Genomic DNA, 22,041 nt, shown 5'->3' on the forward strand with positions numbered 1-22,041 from the left:
GGGAATTTTAAAAATTGATAGTAAAGAATAAAATAGATAATTACATCTAAATAGATATTGATTGTAAGCAAAAATTAATGATGATCTTGGTGCTCATTCCAGATGACCTGAAAATGACAATCGGGGAGGCAGAGGGAGGAGAGTTAAGGCTTCATCTTGTTCAGCTGGGACACTGGGCGATGAGGAACATAAATGTAGTTACATCAGCATTGGTGGGGACAAGTGCAATGTGTAAATTAAAGTTTTAAGGGTAATCATTAGAAAAATAAGGAATTGAGGTATATTACTTTCAATCCATTAAAATAACAAAGAAAGTAAAACACAATCAATCAAAAGGAAAATATACATACATATATATATATATATTTTAATTGAAAAGGAGAGGACCAGGTAGCATTTCAGAGATAAAACATAGAATAACATGGCAGGAATAGATTCAAACACCGGTAATCACTAAACATTCAAGGTTAAATCCTTCTATAAAGACAGAAATTCTGGGATTACAAGACATTCCTGAAACAAAATAATGCAAAAAGAATAAAAAGAGAAGTTAAAAAGAAAAAAGCATAGTAGGCAAACACTAACAAATAGGTACTGGAGCAATGTTACTTTCAGACAATAAAGTTGAAAGATAAAAGCATCAAAGAGGACAGAGAAAAACATATTTAATTAATAAAAAAGTAAAATCTGTATTACAGCCATCAACCTTGATACATCAAGATATTTAATACAGAAACGGATAGAAAGTCAAAAAACAGACAAGTCCACCTCACAGTGAGAACTGTAACAGACCTCATCCAAAACTCAACAGGTTAAATAGGCCCCCAGAAAAGTGAGGATTGGAAGATCTGAATGATTTAATGGAGAACTTTGTACCCACAAGCAGAAAATACACATTCATTTCAAACACACAAACCCACAGAAAAAATTGGCCACTATTAGGCTTCAAAGAAAACCTCAACGGGCTTGCAGGCAGAAATCTCAGAGGGCATCTTTACTGAACACAATTTCAAAAAATATAAATAGCAAGATGAGCCAAAACCCCAATTCATCTGAGAACTTTAAAACCACAGAAAAAACTTAAGCAGAATAGCGAGCTATTTAAAATAAACAGGGATGAGCATATCAAAACCTGTACATTGCACACTGGCCAGTGAGCTCAGTGGTTAGAATGTCAGCCTACAGGCCAAAGGGTTGCAGGTTTGATTCCTGGTCAAGGGCACGTACCTGAGTTGCAGGTTGAATCTTCTGCCACAGGAGGTGTGGGAGGCAACCAATCAGTGTGTCTTTCTCATATCCATGTCTCTCTGTCTCTGTCTGTCTCTCCCTCTCCCTCTCTCTCTCCCCCTCCCTACCTCCTTTCCACTCTCTCTAAAAATCAATAGAAAAAATATCCTCAGGTGAGAATTAACAACAACAAAAAACACCCTTGTACATTGCTGTCACAGAGGGATTTTGAAAAAAATTTACAATCTTTAAGGCAAATATAAGAAAAATTTTTTTAAATAAAAATGGATGCAATAAGCATTCAACTCAAAAACAAACAAAAAAACACCCCAAAAACAAACTAGCAAAGCAAATAAAACTGCAGAATTAACAAATATAATAGCATAAATTATTTGTTTAATGAGCCCAAAGATGTTTTCTTGAAAACTAAATCAGTAGCTAGATAAATACTCTTTAAAACTCTTTGAATTTAATTGTGTGTGTGTGTGTGTGTGTGTGTGTGTGTGTGTGTAAGCAAGTGAACATGAAATTGATGGGATTGCAAATCAGTGGGAAATTAAATAAATTCTGTTGGGATAATCGAAGTTTACTGGGACGAAATTGAGTTTATATCCCTACCTCACACCATACACATAAAAATGAATTCCAAATGAATCATAGAACAAATATAAAGCGCACACTATAAAAGCTGGTGTGGCTTAGTGGTTGAGCATCGACCCATGAAGCTGGAGGTCACTGTTCAATTCCTGGTCAGGGCACATGCCCAGGTTGCGAGCCTGATCCCTAGCAGAGGGCATGCAGGAGGCAGCCAATCGATGATTCTCTCTCATCATTGATGTTCCTATCTCTCTTCCTCTTCCTTCCTCTCTCTCTGAAATCAATAAAAACATATTTAAAAAATAAAGAAGAAAGAAAAGCATCAAAAGAAATATAAGATAACATTTTTTTAATTAAAGTAAATAGAAATAAAATGCCAAGGCCATAAAGAAAAGGGCTATGTACATTTTTCAATTGTGTATAACAATAAAAAATCAGTTTGAAAACAATGGAATGGAACAAAATATTTGCAACATGCATAACAGTTAAAGAATTTGCACCCAGAATTATAAACAATTTAATATGGAAAAAGTAACAACCTTTTTGTAAAAAGCAGGAGGATGTGTTACATGAAGAGAAACACAAACTGGGCAGTAAGCATAGAAAAAGATGCCAGCCTCACTGGCCTCTGCACTTGGGACTGCCACCTCCACCTGGCTATGGGGAAGAGAGAGGACAAAGTAAAGCATAAAATCCTGGACTCGAACCCTTTCGGAGATTTGCAAAGTAGCAATGGAGGAAAAGAACTTTGGGTGCCAAAGGAGGCATTATCCCAGATGTCTCCCACCAAACTCTGAATAGTACTTAAAGGGCCTCTTTGATCCACCACAAGTTGTGCCTCAAAATTTTTGGAAATCTGAGAGCAGCACAAACTCTTCTGTGTTTCCATCTGCATCATAAATGGGATCACACTTTGTTTTCCTTTCTGGATCACACATTCCAAAGCGAGTCTTACGTGTCATTATTTTTGAAAACCCACCCACGTGTAAATCAGACCACAATGTCTTTTCATGCAAAAAGCACCCAATCCTTCTTCCCAGGGTTACGACATGAAACCTAGTCAGTGTCTTGGAAACCACAAAGCAGGCTTGCCCACAGAAACACCACTCCCAGGGGCCCGAGCCCGCCAAGCCCTGGGGTGAGTGTGCTCAGCCATGTGAGACACTAAGAGCTAAGCGCGGATGCAGAATTCATAGCCCACAAACTAAAAGGACATCAGGGAACGTGGGCCAGGCCAGGGCAGGACATGACAGGTATGTCAGTGTCCCTAGCACATGGCACATGACATCTGAGGACACAGCCTGTCTTAGGAGCAGCCCTCACTTTCAGAAAGTACTGCATTGACCATCCTGTTGGTTTGTAATTGTGGTAAAATACACAGAACATAAAATGTACTGTCTTGAACGTTTTTATGTAGACTATTCGGTGGCGTTGAAGTATATTGACATTGTTGGACTACCATTTGCACGGTCCGCCCATAAAACTCTTTTCAGTATCCCAATTGAAACTCCATATCCATTAAACAATAACCGCCTACGCCCCGTCCCCCGTTCTCAGCAACCACCTTTCTATTTTGTCTCTACGAATTTAACTACGCTAGGTGCCTCATCTAAGTGGAATCACACAGAATTTTACCTTTGGTGACTGGCTTATTTCACCCAACATAATGTCCACAAAGTTCATCCATGTTGTAGCATATGTCAGAATTTTCTTCCTTTTTTTTTTTTATAGCAACAAAAAGAATAGTTTATTTAACAAAATCAGAACCCATGTACATGTAAAATAATTATACAAAAGTTGGTGACCAGTCAAACTGTTCAGGTTCACATTTAACACTTTCCACTATTTTTAATTGCATTGATTCTGCTCAAGAGAACGTTTTCCTTCCATCTCCCCAGGAAGGGTCTTTAGTCTTTAGTCTTTAGTCTCTCTCGATGGTGCCCAAAATGAAATTATACTTAGGACTGACTAGGCAAGGTGTATTCTCTCTTTTAAGTTGTTTCGCACCGTGAGATAGGACACACAGTCTTAAATATTTCCTGATGCATGTTCTTACTTGAGAAAAAGCAAAAGCAATGCCAGTAGTTTAAGGATAACTACTCCTTGGAGCAACAGATAAACATAATCACTCCCAGCCTGCACCAAAGAACCGGGCAGTGGCAAGATGTGTGGCTTATGAAAGAAACCATAAACATGGCCTTCATATAAAATCTTTGCAGCATTTGACCACAGTTTTATTTCTTAAAAAAATCCTCCCATTCTTCAATATAAGTAAATCAAAAAGAAAAAAAAGTCAGGTTGTGGGGAGATAATGATAATATTTGTTTAAAATATTAACATGCCAATGAACATACGCATAGTCTCTCGAGACTGTGAATTTCCATCCGTGGGTTTGTCAAGGAGACACCAGCTGCAGGGCGGACAGAGGGGCCTTTACTGGCGAGAAGCAACAAACCTCTGCGTTTCGGCTCCGGGGGGCTCAGCATAACAGGAGACAAACCACAATGAGGCCCTTACATAGTTCATCTGGGTAGAAGAAAAGACAATCCAGGTATCATGCAAGGTTTAGGCAAGCGAGGCATTCACGGCGGTGTACAATCCTGCCCTCCTCAGTGCGTGCGCGGCCAGCTCCTTGCCTGAACCGTCAGTCTAATGGACCCACCTTGAACTTCAGATACCAGGCCCTGCTGCTGGCGGGCGTCCCATTCGCTCACGATCACTGACAGGGGTGTATCACAGAACCAATTAGGAAAAGCAGAAGGGTAGCTCCTTGACTAGCGGCCAGAAGAAAAAAGAAATGGTTCAAATAGCAACCACTGATCTTACCGAGGTCCAAGTGGTTGCTCACCTACCCGATGGCCTTGATGGGCACCAGCGCCAGCAGGCCGGAGCCCACAGAGGACCCAACGCCAGAGAAGACACTTGGGGGTGGCCGGGTACCAAAATTCGAGACCTGCTATATATACTTGCAAATATCTCACCGATGCCGATTGGCACAAACTGTGGGCCTGCCACCACCACAGAGGCAAGCCCACGGCAAAACACTCATTTCCAGTGGTCTGGTTAATGGTTTTCTCTTTCACGAGGTTCAGCCTTTTGCTTTCCAAAATCCCAGCAGCGACGGCAGGAACATTCCCACGGCGATCATTTTTTAAGAACAGCTGTAAGCCGTGTCTTCTCAAAATGGGACCAACCAGCTTGTCCTTCCAGGGAACTAACAGGACAATGCGCGCCGGGTGGGGCATGGTCGGCCTGGCTGCCGGAAACGTACCGGAGATTCCTGGAATCCTCAAATGAAGACTAAAACATGCGCTTTCTGCATTTGAAAATACACTGCCCAGGAAGGTATCAAAGCCAAGAAAATAGGAAAGATCCCCACAAGAGGTTTCCTATCTTCCACTTGGTCTTTGGTAAATGGCCCTCCACGAGACACCGTACATGAATCAGACAGACGGACGGTTTGGAGTTCTAGATTGCTGAGGGGCTCCACTGCCTTCACCACTACGCCCCGGTCCGCTGGTCCGCTTCTGGGGACCACACGAATATGCTAAACTCTTGAACTGCCATTGGGGGGCTTGGTGATGAAAAGCTCTGGCAGCAGAGGAAGATCAGGAAAGAGAAGTTGAGGCAGACAGTGGGGATGTGGCAACTGGTCACAGAGCTCACATCTGCTGAATATAAGCCATGCCTCCTAGCGAGACTATTGCACCCAAATTAATGCTCCAGTAAAACCAATTAAAATGCCTTTTTGTGGTTTCTGGACCACGATCTTTAACTTGGTTGGGCCTGAAGGGAGTGATGTTGGCCTTGCGGGCACCCACACCCAGGCCGGCCTTGGAGAGGCCGGAGAGCACTCGCAGTAGCATGTGGGTGCCCCATCAGGGTAGCAGCTCTGAGCAGTTGCAGACACGCAAGAGGTTGGGCAGGGGGACTGCAGAGCATTGCGTGCATGGCAGGCGTGGCCAGCAGCGGGAAGGCCAGCAAGCCGAGCAGGTAGAAGGCCAAGCTGAGCAAGACGGCATGATCCCCACCAAGCCACGCATTGGCCGGCCAGCCGCCGAAGGGCAACGCCAGGTAGGTGAGGTCCATGAAGAGCCACAGCCGGGCCGGGCTGGCCTGTGCGCTGTCCCAGCCCAGTGGCGCAGCGTTCAGGAACAGCACCAGGTTGGCTGTGGCACCGCTGAAGGCTGTGCGCTCCAGCAGATGTGTCAGCAGCACCAAAGCAGACGTGTGTGCCAGCCCGCAAACACTATGCGGAGCTGCCAGCGGCAGTGCCAACTCATCCGTGCGCCAGCCTGAGCCCTCCAAGCACCTGCCCCTCCGCTCTACCAGGGCCGACTTTTTTTTTTTTTTTAAGGCTAAATAATATTCCTTTTTATGAAAATACCACATTTTGTTTATCCCTTTATCCTTCGATGGATCCTTGGGTTGTGTCTACCTTTTGACATTTGCAAACAGCACCTGATCCCTTTTTAAAAGGCATCCAGGAGATTCCACAAGCTCCTAGTAACCCTTTGCAAAGGCTTGCGGTAATCTTTACTTTCCCCAAATTAGTCTCGTGTCTACTCTAAAACTTTGTGATGCATCTTAAGGTCGTGTTTTCCTGGTGTTCAGCAAAGGCTCTGCCTGGACAGATGCAGGACCTTAAGTCCCACAGCTGTAGGACTGAGCAGCACGTTCACTCTTTACTTTTCCACTTCTCGGTTTTCTTGTTGCTAAAGGGGAAATCCTTGCAGGGCTTTGGGGAGTAATAAGTGGGCTAATGCACAGAGAGTGTTTGGCCTCAAGCCTGACGTAGTAAAAGTGAAATAGTGGTATCACTCTGAAATAAGCACATCTGTAGATTTTAAAATTGCCAATCTTCTATGCTCAATCTCAGTTTTTTTAGCTCCTCTGGATGACTATATTTTCTGATTAAGCCCCTGTGAGTTGCCAGCTTAGCTATCCACACACATCCTTCCACAGAATGGCTCAGGTCTAAGGAGTGAAGGCCATGCAATGAGAACCAGTCAGGGGATACATAGTTTTAGCGCCAAATATTCCTGGGCCCCTTACATGGCCCTCTCTTAAATTGCAGTTTCTGGCTATGTTTGCCCATTTTACAGTCCAAACAAACAAACAAAAATACTGTCTCCTCTCAGCCCAGAAGAGCGTGTGTAATCCCACCTCTGGCAAGTTAGTTTCTGTGTGCAATCAATGGTCACATAGCAAGTGCCCTGATTTGCCAAGCATTGCGGTGGGTCAGCCATAGGCTATTGTCCACCCATGGCCTCTTTTGCCTCCCAGTCAGGATCTTACCACCTCCTCCAGGACCTGACTGTGGTTCACCTACTGTAATCACAAATTAGGTTCAGCTTTTCATAATACCTCCCCCGCCTAGCAGCCCCAATGCCGGGAACCCCACCTTGCTTCAAATGTCTCTTCTTGCTGGTCATCTTTAAGATGGAAATACTACTGGGAAAGGCAAGAAGGTCAGCAAACAAGGGAACAGAGTGCCCTGTGAGACTGACTTTACCCTGGGGAAAGGAATCATGGGAGAGGTTGAACTATGGGGCAAAGCTGGGTTTGAATTTTAGCTTCCGCACTTATTAGCTGTAGGGTGTCATTATTAAGGTTTTTCTGCTCACACCATTTCCCCAAGGGGCTGGGGCATCTGTGACTTTGTCCCCTGACCATGTAAGGAAACCTGGGGAGAAACACCTGACTCACTACCTTCACAATAGAGTAAACAACCAATGGCAAACCCTCTTTTTCACATTGGCCTTAAATGACATATTAGTCTAAATGGACTTAGTAGATATTTACAAAACATTTCATCCAAGAAAAACAGAATGTGTATTATTTTCAAGTGCACATTCTGCAGGATAGATCACATGTTAAGCCACAAAACAAGTCTCAATAAATTTAGGAAGATTGAAATCATATCAAGTATCTTTTCCAACTACAACATATGAAACTAAAATCAACTGCAAGAAGAAAACTGGAAAAAAACCCCCACAAACCCATGGAGGCTCACCAACATGCTACTAAATAATCAATGGGTTAATGAAGAAATAAAATAGAAAATAAAAAAATACCTTGAGACAAATAAAAATGGAAACAGAGCATTCCAAAATCTATGGGACACAGCAAAAGTAGTTCTAGGAAGGAAATGTATAGCAATATAGGCCTGCCTCAAGAAGGGAAAAAAACAGCAAGCTCAAGTAAATAATCTAACTTGATACCTAAAGGAACGAGAAAAGGAACAAACACAGCCCAAAGTTAGTAGAAGGAAGGAAATAATAAAGATTAGAGCAGGAATAAATGAAATAGAGATCAGAAAAATAATAGAAAAGATCAATGCAAGTGCCGGTACTTTGAAAAGATAGACAAAATTGCCAAACCTTTAACCAGACTCATCAAGAGAAAAAGAGAGGGGTCACAAATAAATAAAATTAGAAATGAAAGAAAACTTACAATTGACACCACAGAGATACAAAGTGCCATAGAGAACACTGTGAACAATTGTATGTCAACAGCTTGGACGATCTAAATAATATCAATGAATTCCAGAAAACATATAATTCTCCAAGACTGATCAGAAAGAAACAGAAAATCTGAACAGACCAATTACTAGTAACCAAACTGAATCAATAATAATAACAATTTTTAAAAACTCCCAACAAACAAAAAGTCCAGAAGAAAACATAGGAAGTAAACTCTATGACACTGGTTTTAGCAATATATATATATTTTTAGATACAACTTCCTGGGCAAGAGCTACAAAAGCAAAAATAAACAAATCGGACTACATCAAAACTGAAAGACTTTTTTAAAGCAAAGGAAATGGACAACAAGACAAAGAGACACCTATTGAACCGGGGGAGGTATTTGCAAATGATATATCCAACAAGGGGTTAATCACAAAGGCATATAAAGAACTTACACAGCTCAACACCAAAAAAACCCCATGAACAATCCAATTTAAAAAATGGGCAAAGTACCTGAATAGACGCTTCTCCAAAGAGGACATACAGATGGCCAAGAGACATACGAAAAGATGTTCAATGTCACTAACCATCAGGGAGATGCAAATTGAAGCCACAATGAGATGTCACCTCACGCCTGGCAGAATGGCTCCAGCAACAAACAAGCGCTGGCGAGGGCGTGGGGAAAGGGCCCCTCGTGCACTGCTGGTGGGAGTGCATTGGGTGCAGCCACTGTGGAAAGCAGTATGGAGGGTCCTCAAAAAATTCAAAGTGGAACTGCCTTATGACCCAGCCATTCTGCTTCTGGGAATATATCCAAAAAAACCTGAAACACTGATTCGAAAGGATCTATGCACCTCTCTGTTCATTGTTGCATTATTTACAATAACCATGATTTGGAAGCAGCCCAAGTGCCCATCAGGGGATGAGCGGATACAAAAGCTGTGGTGCATTTACACCATGGACTACTACTTGGTCATAAAAGACAAGGCAATCTTCCCATTTGTGAGAGCATGGATGGACCTGAGGAGCATTATGGTAAGTGAAATAAGCCAGTCAGAGAAAGACAAGGACCATATGACCTCACTCATATGTGGAATCTAATGAACAAAATAAACTAAATAGAAACAGACTCATAGATAGAGAACAGACTGACAGCTGTCAGAGGGGAGGTGGTTTCAGGGCTGGGAGAAAAAGGTGAAGGGATTAAAAAAAACCCTCATAGACACAGATAGCAGCATGGTGCTCACCAGAGAGAAAGGGGAGACAGAAGAGGCTTTAAGGGAGATAAATGATGATGGAAGGAGACTTGACTTGGGGTGGTGAACACACAATACAATATACAGATGATGTGTTATAGAACTGCACGCCTGAAACCTATAGGATTTTATTAACCAATGTCAACCCCAATAAGTTCAATAAAAAATAAAAGACTTGTTAAAGGCAAAGAAATCTTAAAAAAATGAACAAACAAAACAGAAATAGATTCATCGAGAGAGAATAAACTGAAATTTGCTAAGGGGGAGGGTAGCAGAAAAAGAGAAAAAAAAAAAAAGTGAAGGGGATTGAGAAATACAAACTTCCCGTTATAAAATAAAGAGGTCACGGGGATGCAATGTGCAGCACAGAGAATATAATCAATAATATCTTAATAACTTTGAGTGGTGGCAGGGGGTTACTAGACTTATTGGGATGATCAGACTGTAAGGTATAGAAATGTTGCACAACTAAAACTAATATAATGCGGTATGTCACGTATACATTTATAAAAAGAAAATAAGTTTATGTTTATACTAATAAAACACAGCCACGAGGTATTTTTTTAAAAACAGGGAGGTAGAAGAGTTGGTTAGACATGCGACGTGAGGACTCAGCCCAGCATTGCTGCCTTTGGAGATGGGAAAGCGAATCACAGGGTAAGATGTGCAGCGGCCTCTGGGAGCTGGGCATGGCCCTCAGTTTCCAGCCAGCAAGAAGACAAGGGATTCAGTCCTACAACCCCCCGCAAGGAACTGAGTTCTACCAACAGCCCAAATAAGCAAGGAAGAGCCCAAATAAGCCCTAGAGCCTCCAGAGAGGAACACAGACCAGCTGCCACCTGACTGGCACATGGTGAGACCCACGCCAGACTTCTGGCCTGCAACTGTAAGAGAATAAATGTGTCTTCTTTTAAATTATAGCAGCAAGAGAAACTGATAGAGGTGGTAATGACCTGCGTTGTGTCAGGCCTGTGCTGCGTGTTTTGTATGCCTGATTATGTTTAGCCTTCACTACAGCCCTGTTAGGTAACAACTGTTACCATCATCTCCATTTTATAGAATGGGAGACAGTGTCCGAGAGAAGGTATGTCCCTTTCCCAAGGTCACACGGCCACCAGGTAGGGAGTTGGGATTGGATTTCAAACTGATCAGATTCAGAGGTTGTTCACTGTGCGGTTGTGCTTCCCCAGGGCCCAGGGCCCAGCGCAGAGCCACTAAATGGCTGTTGGTCCCCTAAAGCACACACGCACGCGCACACACACACATGCACACACATGCACATGCACACACAGGGCAGTGACATTTTGGCCGCCTTTCGCTGCTCCATTATTGTGCTGGCTGACCCTGAGTACCTTTTTACAGGAGTGTCTGCTCGTTTTGCTTGGTTACGAGATCATAACTTGGTGGTTTTCTAGGTTCTGGTAACATGGCATGAACTAGGAAAAAGGGTTTCTAAGTTCAGCAGATGCTCCAAGAAGAAAAAGCATCGCATGGAAGGTGGTTGTGCCACTTAAGAGTTAGAGCCAAAGTCAACACCTCCTGCCACTCCCTGCCACCGGAGATCAAACCCATTGGCTTCGACAAAACGAATCATCTTAGGAATCCTTTTGGAAAAAGTCAAGGAGCCATATATAAACTTAGAACTAAAAGTCTTGGTTAATAAAGGGGGGAAGAAGAATCCCTAACCAGCAGTGTGGCTTCTTTTACTCTCTGATGAAAATCAAGATGACAGATATCACACAAATTGTGAATTGACACACAGGAGGCAAAATCTCTGACATTTCTTTGTCACTAATTCTCAGAACTGTAGAATGCAATGACTGTCATCCTAATAAACCACGGTTTGCAGCCTGTGATCTACTGAATTACAAAGGGGTTTCACCCAGTGTTAACCCCTCAGTCACTTTCTGTTTTTCACCTTTTGCAAAGGGCACAACAACCCTGACCCAGGGGAGGACCTTCGCTTTCTATGAAGACCTATGCGTCAACCCTGCCAGATCACTCACTGTCTCCCCCCAGGGCTTTGCTGGCGTATACAAAGGGAAACTTCTCTGCTTATTTAAAAGAACTAAATCTCCAATTTTGTGGGATGTAGACAATCCCAAAAGTGAAGACCTTTTCAGTTCAGCAAATAACAAATTAAGAAGGAATTCTTAAGAGAATCTAATGGCTTTTCCATGAGGACCATGCCAACAACTTCAACCAGGAACAAGGAGAGCATCAGAAGAGATGACTTTGTCATTTGCATCCTTCCTCTGATATTTGAAGTAAAGCAAGAAAGCACAACTTGATTTGCTACTCAAATACCTCTAGGCCAAGAAGAAAAGGGGAAACTGTTATTGAGTATTTACCATATCTCAGAGGCTGTGGATATAGTCATTGTCAACCTATGCTGAGTTAGGTACTCTGCTGTGCCCTTGCATGCATCATCTCATTTGTTATTCACAGCAATGACAAAAGTCCCTAATGCATATGGAGAAACAGAGGTCCAGAAATCTTTCTGGCTCAAGGTGCTTCAGTTAGTGGGCCATAAAACCCAGATTTGAAGCCTGGGGCAAGAAGCTTTCACACATACCCACTGCTATAATTGTTACAGATGAGGAATCTTTGTCACTGGTCCACCAAGGGTCCCCCATCTAGAGAGTACGGATGAGTCAAAGTTGAAAACCATGTTGTCTTTCCCCCAAATGAAACAGGTTTAAGGAGGGCGTATTGAATGTAGGGAAAGGCCACCATTGAAAGGACTTCCTAGCTGGAAAGTTAGCAGTGGACAGCCATGAGTTTACTCCATGGTAGGCTGAACAGATGGGACAATCAGAGTCTCGCAGGCTTTCAGTGGACTGAATCAAGGAAAAGGCCAGAAGCCCAAAGAGGAACTGTTGCTGCTGAGGGCTGCAGATAAGAGGCTGAAAGGGCTCTGCTGGTTGGGCTGATAAGAGTTGAAGCAGGCCCCAAATCACACCTGCATGCAGCACTCTCCCCAACAGGCCTTCCTCTTGCATGGGAACCTATTTGCTTTCTGAATGTGAGAGATATCGTGTTCAGAACCAGGAATGCAGTGCACAGAGACATGGATGGGGAGGAGTGTGACCAGAGGAGGGAAACTAAGCCTCCCTTTCTCCATTTTCTTTCTCCATAGGTTAGTAGCTTACAGTCAAGGAAAAGCTTTTAAGCAGTACTGGTTCTTTTAAAAACAATGTCTTTCCCACCACTACTATATACGTATCTTGAGGAGAGAAAGACATTTCCACTTGATAAGAAGACTGTGCCATGGAGCTCCTACTGCCCCAGAAACAATATAGGAATATCATGCCTTCATTCATGACTCACTGGGTGCCCACCATGTGTCAGCTGTTATACCAGGCACTTGGGAGTCACGCAGAGCTGGAGAAGGCATCACACAGGAAGCTGTGTAGCTATGCAGCTTTGCTGCAAGGCAAGGTGTTGACTTAGAGATGTGGGAGCAAGGAAATGTTTGATCTGGGTGGAGCAGGACAACCAACATCACCTCTGTACTCTTGGATGTGAGGAAATCATGGTGGAAACCTTACAAATTAAGCAAGTCTGTTCTGTCTGGAAGCGCTGAGACAAGCTGAGGAGCTACCAAGATGGTTGATTTCTGAGTTCTGTACACAAAGATACTTTGTTTTGAGACATCTCACAGACCAATCAAGCTAGAGGAGGATCTAAAGATATTTTACATCATGCTGTCCAGTGTGGCTCAGTGATTGAGCATCAACCCATGAACCAAAAGGTCACTGGTTTGATTCTCTGGGCTGTGGGCTCGATCCCCAGTCAGGGGTGTGCAGGAGGCAGCCGAGCAATGACGACTCTCTCATCATTGATGTTTCCATCTCTCCCCCCCTCTCCCTTCCCTTCTCTGAAATCAATAAAGATATATTAAAAAATAATAAAATAATAAAAGATTGAGGTAACACCAGCAAAAATGGAGAAGTAAGAACCTGCAAAAGTACTCCCATAAAAGCAATTTTAAAATTGGTAAAATTTCTCAAAAGAAACTTTGTAAGTAAAACTCTGTAAATAACCAGACTTACAGCAACCTGGGAAGCATTTAGTCAAGAAAATCAGCTAAATTCCATAAAGAAAAGAAATAAAAGGCATCTGATCAGAAAGGTAACAGTAGCCCTGTTAACAGGTGAGTTTATACAGGAGTGGGCCAAAGTAGGTTTAGAGTTGTTCATGTGGAAAAGAATACAAGAATAAATAATACAAGAATAAACTCTGTGTTTTGCATGTTCACAACTATAAACCTACTTTTGCTCACCCCTGTATATATAACCCTAAAGAATCAATAAGAATAAAAGTTATTAAAACTAATAAACTAGTTCAGAAAAGTTAGAGAATACACAATTTTTAAAAATTTGTTGCATTTTTATATGGAGCAACAAACAATTCAAAAATAAAGAAAATAATTCCATTTATAATAACTTTAAGAAGAAAAATACAAAACTTAAAGCAAAAAAGTACAAAAATTGAACAATAAAACTACAATACTTTGTTGAACAAAGTTAAAGATCTAAATAATGGAAAGATATTCCATGTTCATAGATAGGAAGTCCTGCTATTGTTAAGATGGCAATGCTCCCAAAATTCATGCACAGATTTATTAATTTTTTTAAAATATATTTTTATTGATTTCAGAAAAAGGAAGGAAGAGGGAGAGAGAGATAGAAACATCAATGATGAGAGAGAGTCATTGATCAGCTGCCTCCTGCACGCCCCCTGCTGGGGATCGAGCCTACAACCCAGGCATGTGTCTTGATCGGGAATCGAACTGGGATCTCCTGAATCATAGGATGATGCTCAACCACTGAGCCATGCTGGCCGGGTTCATGTATAGATTTAATGCAATCCACTCAAAACTCCAACTGCTTTTTTACAGAAATAAACTGACTTTAAAATTTATATGGAATTACAAGAGACCCAAAGCAACCAAAAACAATCTTGAAAAAGAAGAACAAGTTTGGGAGACTTCACATTTCCAGATTTCAAAATTTACAAAACCCTACAAAAAAAACTACAGTAATCAAGATAGTGTGTCACACAAATGTAGACTTAACGATCAATGGAAGAGAATTGAGAGTCCAGAAATAAATGAATACATCTGTGATCAACTGATTTTAACAAATGGTACTGGGACAACAGGAAATCCACATAAAAATGAATGAATGAAGTTGCGCTTCTACGTCACACTATATACAAAAACTAATTCAAAGTAGATTAACAACCTAAATATAAGAACTATAAAACTCCTAGATGAAAACATAGGTGTAAATCTTCACTACCTTGGATTAGGTAATAGTTTCTTGAATATGACAACAAGGCACGAGCAGCTGAAGAAAAAATATTTTTAGTTGGACTTCATCAAAATTAAAAATATTTATGTGTCAAAGGACACAATCAAGAAAATGAAAAGACAACCCACAGAATGGGAGAAAATATTTGCAAATTATATATCTGAGGAGAGTCTATTATCCAGGATATATTCTTGATAATTGGGTTGTCTTTTTATTGTTGAGTTGTATACAACTCAACAATAAAAAGACAACCCAATTAAAATATGGCAAAGAATTTGAGTAGAAATTTCTCCAAAGAAGACATACGAATGGCCAATAAGCATGTGAAAAGATGCTCAGCATCATTAGTCATCAGGGAAATGCAAATTAAAACCATAATGAGGTACAACTTCACAATCTTTAGGTTGACTTTTATCACAAAAAAAGAAAATCATTATTTTGTGAGGATGTGGAGAAATCAGAACTCTTGTGCTTTGCTGATAGGAATTTAAAATGTTGCAGCTGCTATGAAAAATAGTGTGACAGTTCATCAAAAAAGGAAACATAGAATTACCATATGACCCAGCAATTCACCCATAGGTATATATCCAAAGTAATTGAAAGCAGAGACTCAAATATTTGTATGCCAGTGATCACAGCAGCAGCATCCACAGTAGCTGAAAAATGAAAGCAACCCAAGGGTCCATCAACAGACCAACAAGGTAGGGTAGATACATACAATAGAATATTATTCAGCCAACGTGGATGAACCTTGAAGACATTATGTTAAGTGAAACAAACCAAACATAGTGTGATCCACTTATATGAGGTGAATAGGCAATCTAGAAATTAATCTAGAATAGAGAAAATCACTGAGATAGAAGGTATCAGAGGTTACCAATGGGGTTGGGAAAGGGAAAATGGAGAATCCTTGCTTAATGGTTACAGATTTCCTATTAGGAGTGATAAAAAAATAAAGTTTTGGAAATAGAAGTGGTAATGATTGCAAAACATTGTGAATATAATTAATACTTAAAGTGGCTTAAATGGCTAATTTTATATTATATATATATATATATATATAAATATAAAAACACAATTTTTTTTTTCATCCTTACCCAAGGACATGTTCCCATTGATTTTTTTAGAAAGAGAGGAAGGAAGAGAGAGAGAGAAACACCGATGTGAGAGAGAAACATTGATTGGTTGCTTCCCACACACGCCCCGACTGGGAATTGAACCTGCAACCTTTTGGTGTATGGGACAGTGCTCCAACTAACTGAGCCACCTGGCTAGGGCTGTATAAGCACCATTTTTAACAAATCAGTAATGCAATGCACCAAAAACACTGAGTTACTTTAAAGAGGTGAATTATTTGGTATATGGAATATCTCAATAGAACTGTTTAAAAATTAACAAAAGTATAAGACCTTTACATAGAAAGCCATAAAATACAGCTGAGAAAAATTAAGTCAGACATGAATAAATGGCAAACTATACCATGTTCATGGATCAGAAGATTCCACATTGTAAAGAAATCAGTTCTTCTGTAATTAATCTATAGAGGCAATGTAATTGTAATCAGATCCCAGCATAGTTGTGTGTGGGGTGTGTGTGTGTGTGTGTGTGTGTGTGTGTGTGTGTGTGTAATGTGACAAGCCGATTCTAAAATACATAGAAATACAAAGCTCGACAAACAGACAAGATCATCTTGGAGGAGAACAGTGTTGGAGAATCTATACTGCAGATATCGAGCCTCTTTATTAAACTATAGTAGTGAAGACAATGCGGTTTTTCATGAACAGATAGACAAATGGGCAAAAGGCACAGAATAAAGAGCAAAAACAAGGAGCAGCAGTTCCATAGCAATGTAACAGGCAAAGGACCTTTTTTTTTTTCCAATAAATGTTTTTGGGTCATTGGATATGTATGTGGGAAAGATGAACCTTGGTGACTACCTGACACCGTACATGAAAACTAATTCCTGTAGCATTATAAACCTAAATGTGAAAAATTAAGCGATAACTTTTCTATAAGATTACATAGGGGAATGAGTCTATGACCTTGAGCTTTGCAAAGATTTCCCAAACGGGACACAAACATCACTAACAATTATATTTAAAAATTGCCTAATTGAACTTTCTTAAAATTAAGAATATATGTTCAGAAAGGAGACACCATTGAGACAGTGGAAGGGCAAACCACGTACTAGGAGAAGGTAAGTATAGCAAATGCACTGTATGTACACCTAAGGACTCATGGCCAGGACATATAAAGGAACTCTCCAAATCAAATATCCAATTTAAAAACTGGGAGCCCAGCCAGGCGTGGCTTAGCGGTTGAGCGTTGACCTAGGATCCAAGAGATCAGGGTTTGATTCCCTGTCAGGGCACATGCCCGGGTTGTGGGCTGCAGCCGATCAATGACTCTCTCATCATTGATGTTTCTCTCTCTCTCCCCCTCCTTTCCTCTCTTTGAAATCAATAAAGATATGTTTAAAAAAAAAAAAGAAATTAAAAAAAAAACACACAAAACAAAAAACAAAAAAATGAAAACAAAACAAAACTGGGCAAATCGTGAAAACAGGCACTTCACAAAAGGAGATATCCAAATGGCCAACAAACATCTACAAAGGTGTATAGCATTCTTAATCATCAGAGAAACGCACACGGAAACTACCTCCCACCCTCCAGACAGTAAATCAACAGGAGCAGGTTGGCGACATGCTCAGCAAAGACGCACTCACACATTGCTTGTGGCGACGGAAGTTGTTCCAACTTCTGGGAACGACTGTTAAGCCACATTCACCAAAGCTGAACGTGAGCAAATCTTAGGACCATCGATTCCACTCCTAGGTGCGTACCCACAGAAATGCCCACGAGTATTTTGCTGAAGACGTGTTCATGACACCAGACTGAAAACGACCCAAAGTTTCATCAAGGGAGAATGGGTGAAAAGAAGAATGCATGAACAAATTCACACGATGGAGCTCTGCACAGCAATGAAAAAGAAATAGCTACCACTGTCGACAACACAGAGGAACCTCACCGGCAGAACATGAAGCGAAAGAAGCCAAGCTCAACAGACGACAGACTGTGTGGTTCTGTTTGTCCAAACTTTTTGTTATTGTTGTTAATCTTCACCTGAGGATATTTTTCCCACTGATTTTTAGAGAGAGTGGAAGGGAGGGGGGAGAGAGAGAGAGAGAAACATCTCTGTGAGAGAGACATTGATTGGTTGCCTCCTGCAGGCACCCAGTCGAGGGTTGGGAGTCGCACCCGCAACCCAGGTATGTGCCCTTGACTGGGAATCAAACTCGTGACCCTTCAGTGCACAGCCGACGCTCTAACCACTGAGCCATGCTCGCCAGGGCTATCGAAACTTTTGAGCAGGCAAACTCAGTCCATTGTGAGGGAAGTCAGGCTAGTGGTAACTTTTAGAGCAGAATGGATGCTGGTGACGCTCAGTGGCTTTATCCAGGTGGGATGTTTGTAGGTGTGTTGATAACTGATAATCGATCCAGCACGATTCACACATTGTTCCCTGTGTATGTTACACTTAAATTAAAAGGTTTACAACAAAAAGCTTTGCAAAGGCCACCCAGGAACTGCCCGGAGGAGTGTGAGTAGACACCAGTGCAGGTGACAGGGAGGCTGGGCAGGACCTGGGAGCAGAGTCAGAAAGCACGACCAACATTCCCTCGGGTCCGCGTCGCCAGGAGAGCGGCGCTGCTCCTGCTCAGACGAGTGGCTGCTTCTCTGCGTATCGAGCTGACTCTGTCCACGTGGAAACTTCATCTTAATTGCCTCCTCCCACGTACCCAACTCCTTTCTTTCTGATAGCACACAGGGAAGGAATGTGCACCCAGGGAATTGGCTGAAACACGTCCCTGAAGATGACGGGGAGAGCTGGCCAGCGTTGGAAGGCAGTGAGGGAGCAGCACTGAACCCCAGCGCACAGGCCTCCTGCTCCTGGGACCCTCCCAGCCGCTTGTGGGGAAGCGCTAAGTGGCACAGCGAGTGTGCTCCACGACTCAGGCGGTGCTCTTCACGCTCGTGTGTGTTATTAACTTGTTGAATCCTTCCAATAAACCTAGGAAGCATTTCTATCACCATCATTCCCAATGTACAGATGAGAACATTGAGGTACAAGATTCCAGGCACCTTGTCAAGTCCCCATCACTAGCCTTTAGTGGAGCTGGGATTTGACCCACGCAATTCACAGCTACGCTACCCCACCTCCAGGCTGCCTCCCCAGATGACACGCTCAGCTTCTGCAAGACTGGGGTTATTTCTGGAGAAATATTCTTAGAGACTTCAAATCCAACATACACAATCCATGCGCAGAGGGTCAAATGCACGTCCCAGAGGAAAACGCAGCCCCTCTGAGTCCAATTTCCCCCGGAGACATCACACTGTTAATAAAAAGGCTATGCCAAACTTTTCATGGAAATGACCACAATCACAAAATTTCAGCAGCTATAAACGGAGGTTCTTTTCAAGAGGTTCACATATGCTTGGGAAGTTTTCTTTAATTCCACCCTCAAATCCTGCTCTTTGTTCTATAAAACGGAATTACGACCAGCCTTGGGGAAGGCTTGTCCCTTTAGTGAGAACTTTTCAAGGGCAGGCTGTTGGGGAAAGTAAAACCGTGAGTGTTGGCGTTTCTTTTTTATTTTTAATCCTTGCCCGAGGAAATGTTTTTTGTTTTGTTTTGTTTTTATTGATTTTTTGGTTTTTTAGAGAGAAAGGAAGGGGGAGAGAAAGAGAGAAAGAAAAAACGATATGAGAGAGATACATCGATCAGTTGCATCCTGTATGAGCCCTGACCCCGGATCAAACCCAGAAATCAAACCCACAACCTTTTGGTGCACAGGACCATGCTGCAACCAACTGAGCCACCCAGCCAGGGCTGTGTTGGCGTTTCCAGGCCCCACTCCAGGGAGTGCCTGTGAACCAGTGGCTGCTTCCCAGTGAATTCTTTGACATGAGGGGAGAACTGTCCCCCAGCTGGTACTGTAGAAACCCCTTCCTCCCTCCTTTTTATCTGGAGCATTCCAGAAGCAGGTTGACAGCCGGAGGCTCGCATAAGTATTTCTTGCCTTTTCTAAGGGCTGGAATGTGGGGACATGCATATAAACTGGTCCAGAGACCCCCCATCATAAATCCCTGGATCCTAAACGTTCCAAACTGGGCAGGTCTGCAGTGGGTAGAGCTGCTTCTTTCCCAAAAAGGGACTCGTTTCCATCCCTGGGGCATTTCTAAGGCATCAGCTGTCAATAGCAGGAGAGAGGAGCATGCACAGTTTGGAACATGTTGCGGGCTGATGGTGAGGCGGTTAACAAGCCCGTTATTTTTCAGTGCACAGCCCATTAGTGACATTTCCGAGTCCCTCCCAGCCACCCTTCTTTGTGTGTGACTGATGAAACCAGCTCCTTCACAAAGCGTAGCCACAAACAGAGTCGCCTATTTAATGCTAAAGCTAGAAGTCCTCGGTTTGTCCATGAGAGACGGAAACTATGGCTTCAGACAGCTCTGCCCTGGGAGGGAGGGACCTGCCGGGCGCTCTGGCTACTAGCAGCCCTGCACCCACTCGCCGCTGTCCCTCCCACCCATCGCGCCCACGGTGTCCAAAGAGGGAAACCAGCGCTCTGGTATTTATCTCTGTTCAAGAGTGATGTTGTGGTGATTCCTTGTAAGGCGCAGCTAATTCTTAGCTTAATAAAAAGGAAAGGATGCCCAAGGTTAGGACACTGACAATAACCTCAGAGCTCTCTGCTGGACTGCAGAGCCGCCTGCCCAGCGAGGTCACTCTGTGGTATCGGCTCCTGTTCCTCCTAAGCAGACGCTGGCTGTCAGCCTTGGACCTGTCATTTGTCCTTGAGTTCCTCTCTGAAATGCCATTGGTCTTCTCTGATTCTAGTTTGCCCCAACTTTTAGTAAGCAAACGTTTCCCTTTATCAGAAAAGAAAGTCTGTCAACCTGAGGGAACAGCTTTGAGGTTTTTTTCCCCAAATCCGATCAATATATGCTGCAAAACCTATAGACTGTCAAGGCTTTTTACCAGCAGAGAAGAAAGAAAATCTAGGAAGGCAACTGACAAGACACTTGGAAGAGTTTTCTGAGCCCCGAGCCCCTCGAAGCTCTTCATTCAGTTGGTACAGAGGTTTACAAACTTTATTAAAGACCAGATTTCTTTAAAAACACAACAACAACACACACCTCAGCTTTCATTCGCCTATTAATGCTTATTTATAATGTTATGGATAAATCACTCCCCCCAAGAGTCTTGCTCTTATTACAGTTATGGGTATATTATTTTTTACCTTTCATGCTACATTTTTACTGTACTTTTCTATCTTTAAATATGCTTAGAAACACAAATACCACTGTGTTACAGCTGCCTACAGTACTCAGTGCAGTAGATGCTGTATGGGCTTGTAGCCCCGGAGCAACAGGCTGTCCCCTGTGGCCTAGGTGTGTGTGGGCCGTACCACCTGCGTGTGTACGTGTAGTCTAGGTGTCTGGGCAATTGCCTAATGACACGTCTCTCAGAACAATCCACGTGATTAAACAGCACATGACTATATATTGTTTTTTTAAACCACTACCCGCCACCACGGCACATGCTACCAGGGTGACCAGGGCACTGGCAACAGGCCTGGGCTTGCCACCTCCAGGAAGGCACTCAGATTTCTGCAGGGCGTGGGCCAGTTCTGACCCAAACCTTCACACGGAGCCTGAAAGTACAAGATTTTCCAATGGATTCGTGTTTATTGTTGGCAAGGAGGTGGGTTATGTGGGGGGTGCTGTGTTCGAGAAACACGAGGTAGGGATGTGAGCCACTTGGAGAAGCAAACTGAAAAGAACAAGCTCTTGAATTTGCAGCCGTTTGGTGGATCTTCCAGCCAAGGTGACACAATTTTGTCACCTACTAAAAAGGCAAGGAAACATGGTCTCCTTGCCGAGGAGCTGGGGCCCCTGGGCATGGTATGAGAACTGGTGCCCACTCCTGGCCTGCCACCTGCTTCCATGGCAGCAAATGGACAACAGACACGGGCTCGCCCCTTGTTTTCCAAGGAAGGGTTAACAAAAGTAACAACTAAAAATGTCTTTGCCAAACCCGCAAAACGCAATCTCAGCCCCCAGACCAAATGGTTTCAATTCCCTGCTCCGCCTCCTCCCTCCCGCCTTT

The 22,041-nt window shown here is 42.7% G+C and overlaps 1 protein-coding gene across 1 annotated transcript in view; it reads right to left on the reverse strand.

The window, feature by feature from the left end:
- Window positions 1-5,325: 5,325 nt before the first annotated feature.
- Window positions 5,326-22,041, reverse strand: part of LOC308566273 (solute carrier family 15 member 4-like) — a gene marked incomplete at both ends in the record, with an annotated part of 44,476 nt that continues 27,760 nt past the window's right edge. Inside the window, 3 exon segments of the mRNA XM_081156431.1 lie at window positions 5,326-5,492; window positions 5,495-5,699; window positions 5,701-6,073. Coding sequence (XP_081012557.1) covers window positions 5,326-5,492; window positions 5,495-5,699; window positions 5,701-6,073 — 745 coding nt within the window.

Source organism: Miniopterus schreibersii (genome assembly GCF_964146895.1).
Source record: "Miniopterus schreibersii genome assembly, chromosome: 13".
NCBI classification, from domain to species: Eukaryota; Metazoa; Chordata; class Mammalia; order Chiroptera; family Miniopteridae; genus Miniopterus; species Miniopterus schreibersii.